General features: G+C 42.6%; 1 protein-coding gene across 1 annotated transcript in view; it reads right to left on the reverse strand.

The window, feature by feature from the left end:
• LOC117772301 (protein jagged-1b) overlaps nucleotides 1–16,355 on the reverse strand; it is a 54,775-nt gene that overhangs the window by 30,070 nt on the left and 8,350 nt on the right. The window contains exon 3 of the mRNA XM_034603315.1: nucleotides 506–563. Within this exon, the coding sequence (XP_034459206.1) occupies nucleotides 506–563 (58 nt within the window). The remainder of the gene's footprint in view (nucleotides 1–505; nucleotides 564–16,355) is intronic.

Consider the following 16,355-nt stretch of genomic DNA (forward strand, 5'->3'; position numbering starts at 1 on the left):
CACAACGTTGAGCCACACTTCTCGTAAACAAGCCCTCACAGAGTTGTTGCCTTTATAAATGTTGCTCGATGAAAACAAATCTGTTCTTGGTGACATGGGGAGAACACTGGCCTTCAAACCCAAAACACGATCGTCTAACTTCTTGACACGTGTTTAACTGTGTTATACGTCATTACGCAACAGGAGGTTTTCGAAAACAACATGTCAAAAATCATCAGGAACCACAAAACAGAGGTGAAAACCAAACTGCACTGACAGCTCTAAATCTAACTGAGTCAGAGTTTACTTTAGCTGGAGCCGATTCATCAACTTTTTCCAACCAGATTCTTGAAAAATCTATTTTGATTCTTCAACTCCTTAGTGTTGTGGTGGAATAACGATTTGTAGGACGTAAATTTCACTCCGAAAAAAGCATAAGGAGGAGGAGAAACATTCATGATAAAAATATCAACAGAAAATTCCTCTAAGCCGGCAGGCCCACAAAGATAGTGAACTGTATCTTCACCTGACTCTGCTGTGTCGTTATCGTAGTCCAGAGCCTCCAACACGAGAGAGAAGGACTTCTGTCAAGGAAACACAGAGAAAACATCTGTCAAGCATGTGTCACAAACATACATCTGAGTTTAACATCACATTTAACTATTTAAACAGAGTCTAAATCGACAGATAAGAACTATATTCACGATCCAGCTTTCCTCGGAGGTGATCTCTGGTGCCTGAAGACTGTGAATACAAGTTTCAGGCCTTTAAACATTCATCATTGTTTTCTTATGTCTCTTATGTTCATCTCCTGAAGTTGTTTTTGTGGATGTGGTCTCGAGTCATGTTTTAATTTTGTGTTTCTGACCTGAATGGGAATGAAACTGATTAAGCACCAGTCTTTGGTTTGATAGATTTATGAATTTAGAATTGTGATATTGATATTTGGGACTACTGATTGCCAAGCCTATAAAAAACATGAGCTACACAGGTAAAAATGTTGTTGTTCATCTCCACTATAGGTACACTATCAGGTACAGAGGGTTTCGGTGTATGTATATATTTTATTCCCACCTCTCCAACCATCCATTGTCGTTATATAATTCTGCAGGTAAGGGCCAAATGAAAACACACTACCACACATATTTTCTGCACATTTCATTACTTTCACAATTTAAGGTGTTTACTGGCCCATATAGGCAGTATTTGTGTCAGAATGAATACAAGCTATATCCTGCACTTGATTCAAGAAAACATCGACCTGCAGCCTTGTAGACAGAGATAAAAAAGTAGGGCCGTTGAGGGAGGACATCCAAAAAACCTGTTCATGAGCATGATGCTTGATTGTGCTCTTCTTTTACACTCTGCAGCCTGGCCTATAGCTTGTATTTATCCTGGATGGCCTTGGCATGGGCTGTATCACGCATTTACAATATACATGACTACATTTGAATATGAATATATATTAAAATTCAGATTTGTATGCATAGATAATGTGAGTGTTGGTCGTCCTGCAGATAGGGGACATCTTCATATGACGACTTTGAGCTTAAAGAGATTTCACACTGGAGAGATAACAAAGGACATGTGTTTTTTCTTCCTTCTTGCTCTTTTCTGATGCATAATGATTCAGACCAACTCTTTCCCCTACAACTCTTTCCCTCTCTCTCTCTGTCTTTCGGTTCTTGCTCCATTGACCCATCCCTCCCTCTGTGAAACATGCCGCTGCCTGCCATGCAAATCTCTTTCCGCCCTGTGCATCGTGCGTGAGGTTTCTCCTGAGGGGGCACATGGATGTGTAGTCCCGTCTTTCTTGACGGAGCGCACAGCCAGAAGGGGGGGATGAAAGGGAGGAGAGGAGGCAAAGTATGGAGTAAAGGGAGACGAGCAAGGTGTGAAGTGAAGGAGAGAAGGATCCGGTGGGAGGTAAAGGGCAGGAGGTCTGCTCAGTCACTGAAGTTATAGAGGTGAAAAGAGGCAAAGGAGCAGAAGAGAAGATGAAGGGTTGCAGTGGAGGTGCAGTAATGTTGGGGTGGGAAGATTGGTGTGGATGAAAACACTGACTCAGGGATTTCTGTCCAGTATGTCTGTATTCAACAGATGATGAGATGGGAGGAAAGAGTGCGCAGGATGATTGTAGAACAGGAGAAAAGGATGGAGAAAGTATAATTACACAGGCAGTATGTAAAGATAAAGGGCAGAGGATGATAGATGAAAAATGCCACTGTGGCAGCTGCAGAATAACGATTTGTACGAATCCTGGAGTTTTTTTTAGAACCCAGAGGTCGGAGGGAGGTGAAACAGAAGCAGCACAAGATAAAAGATAAAAGATTAGAGCAGAAGACAAAAGAGAGAGGATGAGATCAGATAAGAAACAAGTAGTAGGGGAGGTGGAGGAACACCCACGCAGTATTTAGAAGACATGGTGCTAATGAGATGTGCTGGTTGCAGAGGGCAGGCAGCCAGTTCATTAAAAGAGGCAGATTGCAGCTCGCCCACAGATGGACCAGCTGGAGTCAGTAAGCTTCAGCTTAAAATTCTCACCTGAAGTCATGTTCAGCATTTAAGATTCATATCTGAGTGTGGTGAGATCCTGCAGTCGACTAACATCAGTTCTGCACAGAAGCAGTGGAGGAAGAAGAGGCTCTCAAAATCATTTATAAGTAAAAAGATAGATATTAGAATTAAAATGACTTCAAGCATTAAAGTAGAAATACTGCTTCTGCACTATCTGCATTGTCTGGACTATATATAAATATATGACATTATTAGATGGTGGCACGTTGGTGCAGTGGTTGCACTTTCGCCTCACAGCAACAAGGATATCAGTTTGAGTCCTGAACTCTGTATTGAGTGTCTGTGTGGGTTTCCTCCTACAGTCCAGGTTATGGTTGATTGGAGACTTTAAATTGCCCGTAGGTGTGAATGTGAGTGTGGATGGTTGTTTGTCTCTGTATACCCGGCCTGTGATACGCTAGCGACCTGTTTAGGGTCTATAGCCCAACTCTCATCCAATGGGATGGGATCCACCCCCTTGAACCTCAAAGGACTAATAATGGATGGATATGATTATTAATAGACACTTAATCCTGGTGCATCAATGTCTAAGTTCAGTTTTTTTGTTGTAGATGCTTGAGGTGGAGTTTTCAACCAAAGGCACGAGACCCCTCCTATGGGTCAACATATGATTCTTATGGGCCATGAGTTGTTTAATTAGGCAGGAAGGAACCCCCCCCCCAAAAAATCTAATCTGTTTGACCCCATTTTTCTCTTTTTTTTAAATAGATACTTTGTCATCTTTGGGCCTCAAACACATATTTAAATAAAACAATTTGAAGCATTAGAAGTAAAATGTTTGATTAAACTGTTTAAACCAACCCATACACATAGGAATCATGACAAGTGACTCCCACAGACAATATCTTTTACAGTGTAACAAGTCAAAAAGATTACAGAGCCCCTGGTTTATTTATAACCTCTGGAGCCACAACTTTTTCTACTCCTCTAAAGTGAACAAAGTATTGTGTACAACCCTAATATGAACTACCACTCAGATAACTGAAGAGGAGTAATATAAAGTAAAATAAAAAGGAAATAGTGAAGTAAATACAGTAGTACAGTAGAGTGCAAAAGGTTGAGTCGTTCTCCTTCCAGGGCCCTGCAGAGTAAAGGTTGCAGCAGTGTATAATCAGCACGTCTCTGCTGCAGCAGGTTGATAAATGTTCTGTGGATAAAATGCTGCTAGACATTTTGACAATAAGGACAATTATGATGAACTGCCCACTACTGCAAAATGCTCGCACAGCATTACCTCAGTGCTGGACTGCTCACAGACCTCTGAGCCTTATCATCTTTCCAATCGCTCACCCTCCCTCGGCCCTCACCCTTCCTTCCATCCTCTGCATGCGTCTCTTCCCGTTCTCTTCCCTCACCTTCTTCTGCCAGACACTACTGCAGGTTAGGACATGTGGGAGTCTTTCTCTTTTCTGCTATCTTAATCACCCCCCCACCTCAATGCACACACCCTCACCTATTCACCCACAAGCGCATGCAGCCAGGTAAACCATGATGCAGTCATTGACACAGGAAGGGCATATCAGCGGTCTGTCCTGTTTTTAAGGCTGGGGTCTTGTACAGAAGCCTCGAGAGGGTCACATCAATCATGGTTACCAAGTAAAAAAATCACAACAACCCCTGATAAGACTTTGTGAACAGATCACCTACAATGACAGCTTCCTGACCACCTTTCCAAAACACACACACATTCACACGGACACCGTGGCAATTTGTTGTTGCAATCACAGCGTGACGTCAGAAAGGACATTAGAGGCCAGGACAGGCGGAGTGGTCTGATACAGGGTTTGAGAATAAAACAATACGCACAGAGAGGAAAATCCAAAGGTGAACACAACAAAGACGAGGCTGATAAGATCACAGTCAACGATAATGTGCTATTTTTACCTCCTTCTCTCACAAACATGTCAGTGTTACTTGTGCCATTTGTGGTGATAATTGCCAAAGTGATGAAAGCAAGGAAATGACCTAATGGGAAAGGTGAACATGTGTGTTGAATGTGCAGTGTGTGTGTGTGTGTGTGTGTGTGTGTGTGTGTGTGTGTGTGTGTGTGTGTGTGTGTGTGTGTGTGTGTGTGTGTGTGTGTGTGCGTGCATTATTTTGTATCCACTATAGCCATGTGAGTGTGGGAGGAAGTGGCGACGCGTTGTCCATCCTTGTTTACAGTCTTTGTGAATAAGGCCCATTAAGCTTGACCATCACTCCATATTTGGCCTTAATGGACAGACGTGCCTTTGAAGATGCATAATGTAATGTTTGGATTGTGGATTCAACCCTGTGATGCAGGGAAATGAATATGAAATACAAATGTGAATTTGTACACAACATATCAGACACAGTAGCTATATGTAATCATATAAGTAATCATAGTTGTCAGCTATGTCCTGAGCAAAAAGTATATTTTCAAAGTGGATGTTTGATTTCCTCTAAATCCAGTCAGAGCCCAAAATCATTTCTTAACTCACGTCCACTTCAAAGCATTAATGATCATTTTGTCTGCAACATCTGAGCCTGACGTCTGTGCTCCTGTACAGAAAAAGCTCATTTTCATTCAGACCTCACGCTCACTGTTGCCAGTCATGACCCGTGCAGATGGTCTGAGCCTGGCATGGCCGCGGAGAGAACAGGGGTTTCCCAAAAAACACGAGACGACATCAAAACATGAGAATTAGACAGGATGATAAGTCTGCCCTTCCCTCGGGCTGCAGGCTGTCTGGTCTTCTGGCCCCGTCCCTTCGCCTGCAGCCTCCCACCAGTCCAACAAACAGCGACAAAGCTCTGGATTAGAGCAAACTATGCTTATTCAAACCACTGGGCAGACATTTGTGAGGGCATGAAAATTGTATTAAGTGAAGGGTTTAAAAAAAGTCAAACTTGTTTTTTCCATCCTACAAACATCACTGCCTCCTCCACAGCTCCACTTCCCATTCCTCGCCTCCAGTTTCTCAGGCAGCCCCCATCCCATCCCCTCCATGCCATCCCTCCCTCTCTATCTCTCTCTCTCTCTCTCTCTCAGACATGGGCAGGGTAGGATATCCCGACAAAGCCGGGCTGTACAAACACAGCTCTGCGACAGGAAGGACTCCCAGCCCTGAGAGAGGAATTTCCCCTCAGAGCACACACACTAATGCATACATGCTTACACACACACACACACACACACACACACACACACACACACACACACACACACACACACACACACACACACACACACACACACACACACACACACACACACACACACACACACACACACACACACACACACACACACACACACACACACACACATACATGCAAGTGTCCACAACCATGCACACACAACCCTGACACACGCAGATGGATTCAATATTACCCTGGTGCCAATACTTATGTCTCTATATACAATGCTTTCATTCAGCACTGAAAATATTAGTCCACTTATCACAATAGAGATTGCAGTCGGCAAAGTGTCATTTGTCAGTTGAGACAACAGGATCTGGTTTTGGCTTTTATCGTCCGACAAGAGCTATTGTATCATCTGTGGAGCCCTGAAAGTAACAAAACTGGTAACACTTTGATTTACATTTTCTATTTGATTCACTTGGGGTCATTTGTCCTGCCGTTCGACTAATTTGATCTTTTAGCTCAGTTTTTGTTCTCGACCAGATGCTAAATGGTCCACTATTGAGCAGGATTTTAGGGTGAAAATAGCAACATAAAAAAACGATATGAGCAGTGAGAATGAATCAAAGTAGTACATCTTTACACAACGAGATGAAACACAATATAAAGGTCTGTAAAGCCAAGAGGAGCTGCAGGTGATAATTATCTCTTGGTTCATCGAAGCCTCTTACATTAAATATTGTTTTCACATTGCCATTTGATACTTTCAACATTGATTCATAATTCATTAATTTATTGAGGAATTATTGTCAGAACTTGCTAAGTTGTACACTTGCCTGCAAATCAATGCCACATTTTTACATGTTCAGCTGACCTGTTAGCAAATAAAACCAAATAAAGCAGTTTAGGTTTTTAGGTAAACTGCCTCAGAAATAATTGGATAATCATAAAAAAATTATAGACCTGTTAAATATTGGTGTTACCACACAAAATATATCAAACTATAATACTGTAGACTACAGTTTATAATAAAGAGCATAGATATAGATTTACTTGATTATTTTTTTACTTCAGTTAAGCTATCAGTTGATATAATAAATCCAATAAAAAAGAAACCCACTCTACATTTATTCACCAGCTCATTTGATTTGATTCTTTATTTCCATTTGTTTATTTGTAATTATTACTTTATGGTCTTGGCCCAAATTTAATCATTTATGTTTCCCCTGCTTTCACCAGGCAGCACTTCCCTCCCTCACCACCTCCTGCTAATCCATATATACAGTAACAATGAGCGACGGGTGTGTTCACGTATTCAGAGCAGTGATTAGTTCAGGGAGACAGATGCTGGTTCACCTACATATTAATTTACTCTCTCAAAAAGTTAATGACTTTCTCCTTAAAGGAGAAAATGAAAAAAATAGCTTTTGTCTCCATCTTTTTGGAGATGAAACAATTGTACTTAGAACTGCTCTGTATGTTTTTTGAGTCACGGTTAAGCCTGTATGCAGTAATTAAACCAATTAACAATCAACACAAAAAAAAAAAGCTTGTTGTTTTTATACACCTGCTACATCAGAACGCTCAAGTAATTACAGACGCACACAGGCAAATAGACTAAAATCAACACACAAACACACACACACACACACACGGGTGCACACGAGTATGCAAACAGTTGTCATGACAGCAGCTGTGTCTGTGCCGGATTGGATGGCTGACACCTTACCTGCACTACCAATTAGCAGCAGGGGTAACCACAGTAACAATGACATTACTATTCCAGAGACAAAGCTGCAGGTTAACATTATTTTAAGATGAGTACATATAAACATGAGAGTGTATGGATGTTTGCGCCAGCTGCTACAGACCCATTGTGTCACCGCGTGGTTCTCAGCTTATAACAACAGATACAAAAAATGAATCTCTTTGGACCATCTTCTTTTTCTTGATAATTTTCTTGATCCACCAGAGACAAACCCGCTGTCTCTGCTGGATCACGACGTGGCCAGTGCCCAGGAGAGTAAGCCACAGGATCTTCTGCTGGCTGATTTGTGAATTTCTGCGGATATGAGCCAAAGCAAGTCATCTCCCTGTCCTCAGGTGGAACACACACACACGAGACAAGGAATTAGACCCCTGATGTGCAGCCATCGACCCCACCCTGCTCTGATGACCCCGTCTCTATAATTACATGTCTCCGTTCTCGCATTCTCGCTGTCTCTTCTGTTTTTCTTTCATTGTGAACATAATTAGCATCAGACTATATCCTCCCCTCCTTGCCCTCACTCATTTTCAATTTACCCACAGCCACCGCTGCCACCATGTCACCGCTCGGTCTTCCTCCAAATTCACTGTGGAGTTATACATAAAGACGGCATTAAAAGTCATGTATTCAGAATCCTATTCAGTGACACTACAGATGTGTTATCACCTCCAACTGGTGGAGCAATATATAGTTTGTTTTCTGTTGTAGTAGGACAAGGTGGAAGTATTAATCCATGTATACAGCTAGTTAAGTCCAGTAACAAGGGGGTCAAGCCCCCTTCAGAGTTTCACAAGATAAAAAGTTTCCTGATTTAAGTAGTGAACGAAAAATAAGTTCTCCCACTAAAAAAACATTAGTTTTATTTTTTATTTTCTTCAATCTTTGCTCTTCTGTGAAATATTGTATGATTGAACCTTTCATAGGTATCTAAATAAAACCATCTGAGAGGTTTACAGGCCAAATGTCTGTGGTGGAACAAAAATTTCATATATATACACCTCCCTTCCATACACACACACACACAAACATACATACACACTACCTCATGCTGCTTATGATTCTCTCAACAGTGTGGATGAGCCATCATGACTCACACACACACACACCCCCCACACCCAAAACACCTGTGCCCCCACACTGAGATCATCCACGGACCGCCCCGCACCTTCCTCCCTTATCTGACTCTCACTTCCTTCTTCAGTGAGACGCCCCTCTGCACTGCTTACATCAACTTTACCCTTTTACCCATTAATCTCCACTGTTCCTACCACCCTCCACCCCTGCTTCACATCCCCCCCATCACAAGCCAGACTGACACAACTCCACCCCCTCACCCCCTTCTCTCCGACTTCCGCAGGAAATTACCTCGTCTAGCCACTCGGCGCTTCACAGCCACGGCTGCACTTTCAGAGTCATTATGAGTGAGAAAATAGAATGTGGGATGTGTGTGTGTGTGTGTGTGTGTGTGTGTGTGTGTGTGTGTGTGTGTGTGTGTGTGTGTGTGTGTGTGTGTGTGTGTGTGTGTGTTGTCAGATTCCTCATGTCTTGATTAAACATATTATTTTATTTTTCATATTATTTTATTGGACTTAACTTCTTTAAGAGCTGAGTTCGAATAATTCTTTGGTTTTGTCAGACCTGACTTTTAAGTGCCTACAGACTGTGATTAACAGACATCGTCGTCACTCTCCTGTTTTTTAAATCATACCTTAGGCCATAACTGACCATTTGGACACATACACTGACATGACAAACTGTGGAAAAACAGCAGTAGCTAAAACATTAACAATGCCTCTGTTCTATTCAAATGTCAGTAAGTTATGAGGGTACTTTGGCTTCCATCCATCTGTTTTTTTTTTGCACTACTTAATTCTTGTGCATAAAAAAATCTGTAAATTTGAAAAATCTTGTAATATCACAAACAACGTTTCAACTCTGAGGCTGAAAATTGAAAGTTAATCAATAAAAAAAAGTGACAAAATGTAATGGAAACTGACTCAGAATCTAAAAATATGTTTGATTTATTGTAAAACTACAGCAGGTCACAGGACGTCGGCTGAGTAGACGATCATTCATATTCACACAGTGAAACAAACATTTGGGTGCTTTCAGCCCTGAACTCAGCACCGACCACTTGTGATCAGATGACTCAGGATGGATGTTAATACCAGGTCTGAACAAGGTCTAAATCCTGACACACATGGACCATGTGACATAAACTGTAATGGTTTGATAGCACCCGACTGGAAAATTGGAATCACCAGTGGTTAATTTTGCCCAACCAGCTCCTGATGTTAGCACAATGGCAGTGGATGGAAACAAGCGTTGTTTCCAATTTTCTTTTGCCAAATGTCATGAAATGTGGTCAAAATCTGCTCTAGATTTGGATGGAAACTCCCCTGGTGCAACAGAAAGCCATCAGACAATGGCTGAGGCCGCCAAGTGGGATACTGTCCATCCATTATCCTTATCCTCTGAGGGTAAGCTGACATTTGGGCGAGATGCAGGATACACCCTGGACAGGTCGCTAGTGTATCACAGGTTGAGACAAACATTCATGCAAATTCATAGTCTCTAATTACTCTCAACCCAATCTGCATATCTAGACTGTGGGAAGCTGGAGTTCCTGGAAAAATGCTCACACGGACACAGGGAGAATATGCAAACTCCATGCAGAATGATCGCAGGGAAATTCAGACTGAGCAGAGGCCTAATCAGATGGAATAATTGAAATCGCGTGTGTGGGACATTTAATAATGTGTCACAATCCGACACATGCTGAGAGTGAGACATGTTTCTTCTCTGCAAAAGAGGTCGGTGAAAGTTTTGAATACTGAACTGAAGGATGTATGGAAATTATATGTATGAGAAATCATGGACATTAAAGTGGCACTTGTGATTATTATTTTTCTTCTATGTTGGAATATGTGAGCTAGATTGACAGCCATACAATTAACTTCTTAAAAAAAACACACCATAGATTACCGTAAAGAGGATTAAATGGCTTTTCAGTGATTGGATGACAGGGTGGAATAAAGTGGGGATCATAAACCCATCAGACAGACAGAGAGAGAGAGAACAGGGGCCTATAATGATTTGATAATGAGACACACTGATGTAAGTTTGAGGCACCATAGGTAAGAACATGAGTGTAACGGACCAGAGCCGGAGGGGAATCATGAGACAGACTTGAAATCATCAAGAGGATATATACGGAGAACATGTTTCCCAATGTGACAGCTAAAAATGTTTGTGGTTGTTCCTGTTAAGATCGGGGAACACAAGAGACCACAGAAAGACGGGGAGGATTTATGACGGCTGTGGTGCAACGCTGCCTGGTCTGTGTAATCCACAGGGACGTGAACATCACAGGAAAGCAGAACAACACAAGGAGAACAAAAGGTTCACAATGAGCGGTTCAAACGAGAGAGGGCGAGCAAGGTGACGGGTGAGAGATGTTGGAGGTGGAGGGAGGAGATGAGATATGACAAGATCGATGGCGCTGAAAGGAAACTATTTGCTGTGTGTCCTTTTAAAGGGTTGTATACCTGAAATCTGCATCCAGTGACACACAATGACAGATCCACAGACAGGCGTACACTGTAATTCCACAGCCTTGATGTAAATCAAGGCTCCTTTGCCTCTTTTCTCTATTAATAAAGTGGCTCCCGCTCTCAATCCAATTTGCACACAAATGAAATCATTAAAACATGCCTCCCTGGAGATGTTTACCCCCGAGTTATAAACTTATCTCTAAAAAACACAAGCTGCAAATCCTCAGGGAATTAACCTTCTTTGTGTCGCGTGTGTGTTGGCTGATGAATTCATGATCTGTGCGTTTGGGTGTGTCTGTTACAGGGAAAAATGAAAAGGCTGTGAGGAGAAATGTGCATGTATATGTGTGTGTGTGCGTGTTCGTATGTGTGCGCGCGTGCACATTGCTGCAGGTGTGTACGTACAAACGACGTGCACGGCAGTATCAGCGTACACACAGGTATGCGAGGCTGTGTAGCAGTCAATTAGGGGACAAAAGAGTCGAGAGCACAAATGGAGAAAGAGTGAAAGAGAGACTCGGGAGAGAAAGAAAGCTCCGACTATGCTCCTCTGTGTTCGATTCCCTCCACTGACTTCCCCAGGCTCGGCTCCCACACACCAGGAATGCACAGGTTTAGACAAAGTGTGTGAGTCAGTCCTGTACGATGATGTCGACGGTCTTCTGTTTAGTTTCAGTAACGGAGAGTAATTGCATTTACTCAAGTACTCTACTTAAGTAAAATGAGGTACAAGGTTTGTTTGACAAAGATTGTGAAGGAGACGTAAAGGAAACATGGCGAGAAGGTTGTGATGCGACCTGGATCTCCTTCAGCTCTCATTGTGAACACGTAATGGGCATTAATGCAACTAGTTCTAAATTATATCTAGAGAATAGAATAACAGTAGAGAACATAGAGACTGACAGGAAGCCCGGAGCTACAGCTGATTCACCTGAACTTATTTGCATGACGGCCACATTTTGCATGTTCAACTCAGTGACGTGCAGGAAAAGAGGCTGTGAGAAAGTGCTTAGAGAGCTCCAGCTAAATTCCCAAAAACCCCACAGATATTCTCCTTGACTCCTCCTGTTGTCTGCTGCCATACCCGACACAATAAATAAGCAATGTCACATCCAAGACTTACACATGAGCAACTCAATAACAACGAGTCTGTTCACAAACAATGTCATGATTGCTCTGGATATTAAACAGGGACGAGACTGTGTCTGTGCTCTCATGAAAACTGCGGCACAGTGTGGTCTGTGAACTATCTAAAAAAAACTGAAGTGAATACACTATTTGTTGAGGATAATATTATGGATAGCAGTTGTCTTTGTTGGACGGCTGACCGAATAGAGAGCGACAGAAAAAGTGCTGAGAGAGTATGACACAATAAGGTCACATATCAGAGGTGGAAAACAACAATATAGTTAATTACTATTGTATTTAAATATAATTTATTCAGTTTGCTTATAGAAACCACACATCAGGCCAACACAAGTTATCTGTTGACTTCTCTTTATGCTCTGAATATCTTGGCATTTAGCTTTGGTGGTGATAATACAAATATATAAAAGACAATTACGTAAACGCAGGCTAGATACATTTAATACAAAATACATTTATGGCCAGAGACAGTTGTGGAACGAACACACGCACGCGCGCACACACACACACACACACACACACACACACACACACACACACACACACACACACACACACACACACACACACACACACACACACACACACACACACACACACACACACACACACACACACACACACACACACACACACGGTCGTGTCTCAATGACTTCAGAGTTACTCTAACCATATTTACTACTAGCCTAACCTACCTACATATCCTAAACATAACCTTAACTGAAACCAACATTTTACTTTAATCTACTTGATCTAAACCTAACCTTAAAACATGTCTGCACTTTAAATTCTAATCATTTATGTTATGGGGACGTGTTTTTTGTCCCCATAAGGAAGACAAGTCCCCATTATGTGACTAAACCGATGTTGGTCCCCACAACATGACTGGACCACACGCGCACACACACGCACACACAGTGAATGAGACTCTTTCCCAGGAACAGCCATCTATGGCCTCTGGCGCTGAACCTGACCATGAATGAGTTTTCACACTTGATGATTATAAACGGTGGGGACTTCACTGTGTTCGCTTCATGTGAACAGTATTTCTATAGCAGCTATCATATTGTCATTTGTCACAGGGGCTTTTAACCAACAAAAGAGCCGGTCTTAACCAGACCTTGACGAACTAGTTCTGAGTCACAAAAGGTCAAGAAACTTCAGATTAATTTCCCATGTGTTTAAACAGAGGTCTCAAGAGAATGAATCAGAGTAAATATGTTAAGTATTAAGCACAGGAAACGTCCACATAGGATCACCACCTAATAATCAGCTTTACACTGTGTACCGGCCTTCCCTTTATCTTTTCCCTCCTGAATCATTCACATTTTTGTTCCCTGTCGATAAACAGATTCATCGGGAACAAACTCTATCTTGGCAGCTCGCTCTTCTTCCCCTCATCATCCAAACAGGTTCAACAGTGAAACCACCAACAGAGACGGGGCTTACAGAAGATGACCTTGCGGTTATGAAGTCTTTGAACTTTTCCGGTCTCTGCGGAGGTGCCGCAGCTAAAACATCCCAGACCTAAGAGTGTCTGAGATTTTAAATCTGGGGTCAAAATGGAGCCACGTCCCCCAGACTACTTGTGAGATTACTGCTGACCAGGAGGCAAAGCTAAAATCTGGTTTAACGTCCAAAACCAGACAAAGGAAACAGCAAAGAGACGCTGCTACATCCTCTGTCGTTCTGGTTTTCATATGAACAGGATGGTTAACCTGCACTGTCTCCATAATGAGGTATCAGGTTATGTTGTTCTCATGATATCTTGTGATGTATTGGGACCTTTTTAATAATTTTAACACCTACTTTCAAAGGTATATGTTGAAATTTTGGGAAATTATTAATTTGGGTTGCATGATCAGAACAGTACCTCTCCATGTCCATCACCAGTATGGAGCTAGAGCCAACAGGGGATAAGCTTAGCAAAACAGATTTCCAGAAACTCCAGAAAATGTCTGGACCAAAGTTTCTCAACAAACTCGGCGGTTCGCTTTTCACATATGAAGAACGCAGCAGGAGATTGTCCACATCAGACATGTTCACAACAATGTCCGAAACATTAACCGACACCGGCGTTGGCTCATATCTATAAGAAATAAGAAAAACTGTCTCTCGCTGTCCCGCTGAGCCCTTGGGCCGTCCATGCAGCCACCAAAACATTGAATGTGTTGTTTCCCCTGTACATAGCCTGCTCTGTGATGTTTGTCTAATGAAGCCTCTCAAAAATGTCTTTAGATCAAAATGTTGCTCCATCTATCGATCTGTCCATGTTCAGTGCCATGGTCCCTAACTGTTTGTCCCTCGAGTCCTCACAGCGATTCAGGAGATATTTGTCTTCTTCCAGTTTTGAGCCTGCCGCGTGTTAGAAACGTCATCAACACGCCCGCTCGCTTACTGTAACTTATCCAGACATTTTCTGGCTATACTGTCACATGGGCTGACTCTGACAGCTTCAGGACATTTTACTTGGCGGCTGGCAGGAAACGTTACGGCAAACGTCACAAGTTAAGTAAATGTCTGAAAGCAGATTTAGAATTGAATCATTTGTTTGATGTTTGGATATAGTTCAACTTCTCCTTTCAAGGTTTTAAATGCTTACAACACTGAGATAGAGCCAGTTCTTAAACAGTGACATCAGTACATGGCCAGAGCTTTAACCAGAGTGATCACAACACAGACTTAAGGAAGCCTAACAGGGATGCAACCCTCCAGGCAATCTTGATAAGATTATATGCAAACTTAACACAAGAAATTACAACTGTGAGCACATACATAAACAAACACACACACACACACACACACACACACACACACACACACACACACTTATTTCCCGTAAGAGATTAGTGAAAGAGTAAGTGAGAGAGGGCAGGGGACAGAAAGAGATCACCTTACCTCATAATGACTACACTCACCTGTTCATCCCCTCACCTGGGGCAGGGATATCACTCTCCCTCTCTCACTCCCTCTCACCCTCCCTCTCCGCCCTCCACCTCCCGGAGATGGCCAGATAAAGCGAGTCTTTCAGCCGAAGACGCTGCCACTGTGCGTCCCAGCTCTCTCTCCCCTGCAGCCCAGCCCGCCCTGCGGCCCGGCCCTGTAACCAATCCAGGTAGGCTTTCTGACGGGGGAACTTTCTCACACTCTCACCTGCCAATCACACACCTCCCCGATGTACAGCAGGAGGAAGAAAACACAAGGAAAGTGTGACACACACATGCAGCATGCATGCACGCACACACTCACATACACACACACACACACAAAATAAACTGTACACAGATAAGGGAAGATAATTGGCTCTGGGACAAAGAGTCTCACAGGTAAATGGGCTGATACTAATCAAGAAGCAGAAACCTAAGAAGACTCTGTATAACATTCTTGTGTGTGTGTGTGTGTGTGTGTGTGTGTGTGTGTGTGTGTGTGTGTGTGTGTGTGTGTGTGTGTGTGTGTGTGTGTGTGTGTGTGTGTGTGTGTGTGCTCAGCTCAGTGGGGATAAATTAGGAGTCATCGATGCCCAAAGGCCCAAGTGGTCAGGGAGCCCTTGGACAACAGCCTATCTTTTTAGTCACTTAATGTATACTATACAAAGTGATGCAACACAACTCGGAGCAGTTCTTGTTTGTGCTCAGGGATCCATTATCCATCATGTAAGAAATATATGTGTGTCACGCTCTGTGTGTACCTGAAGCCTCGCCTGGGTTTTGTGCGATATTACAAACATTATTACAACAGTGTGACTGTGAAGGAGAACCACAGGCCCTTGTGTTGCACTTCAGTTATACATTGATTATTAGAAACAGGTCAGTCATGCTGGGAGCAGATATAATGTAGAGAAGAGAAAGAAAGAAAAGACTGCAGGAGGTCTTTTCTTTGATGGAAATGGAAAATCTAAGAAACAAACAAAAACCTCTTATATCCAGAGACAAATTGTGTCTCACCACAGGCAGCGCTAAGAAGCTTCCTCCAAAGGATCATGAAAATATTATGCTGCAGCTTTTTGTAAATGACTTTGCTTTCTGGTTGTCGTTAGGATGTAACTGCGAACAGGCTGTTGCCATGTGGTTCATAGTTTTTTTTTGTACCTGCAGTCACCTGACCTGCTTTTAGAGTCATTCATCAAAGACTGACCCACAAAAATATGTGTTAATCAACCACCCGATCAGACCCACAACACACCGCCTGTCTCTCTCTCACCTGTCTTCATCCTGGGCTAATGCATC

This window comes from Hippoglossus hippoglossus, chromosome 13 (assembly GCF_009819705.1).
Source record: "Hippoglossus hippoglossus isolate fHipHip1 chromosome 13, fHipHip1.pri, whole genome shotgun sequence".
Taxonomy (NCBI): Eukaryota; Metazoa; Chordata; class Actinopteri; order Pleuronectiformes; family Pleuronectidae; genus Hippoglossus; species Hippoglossus hippoglossus.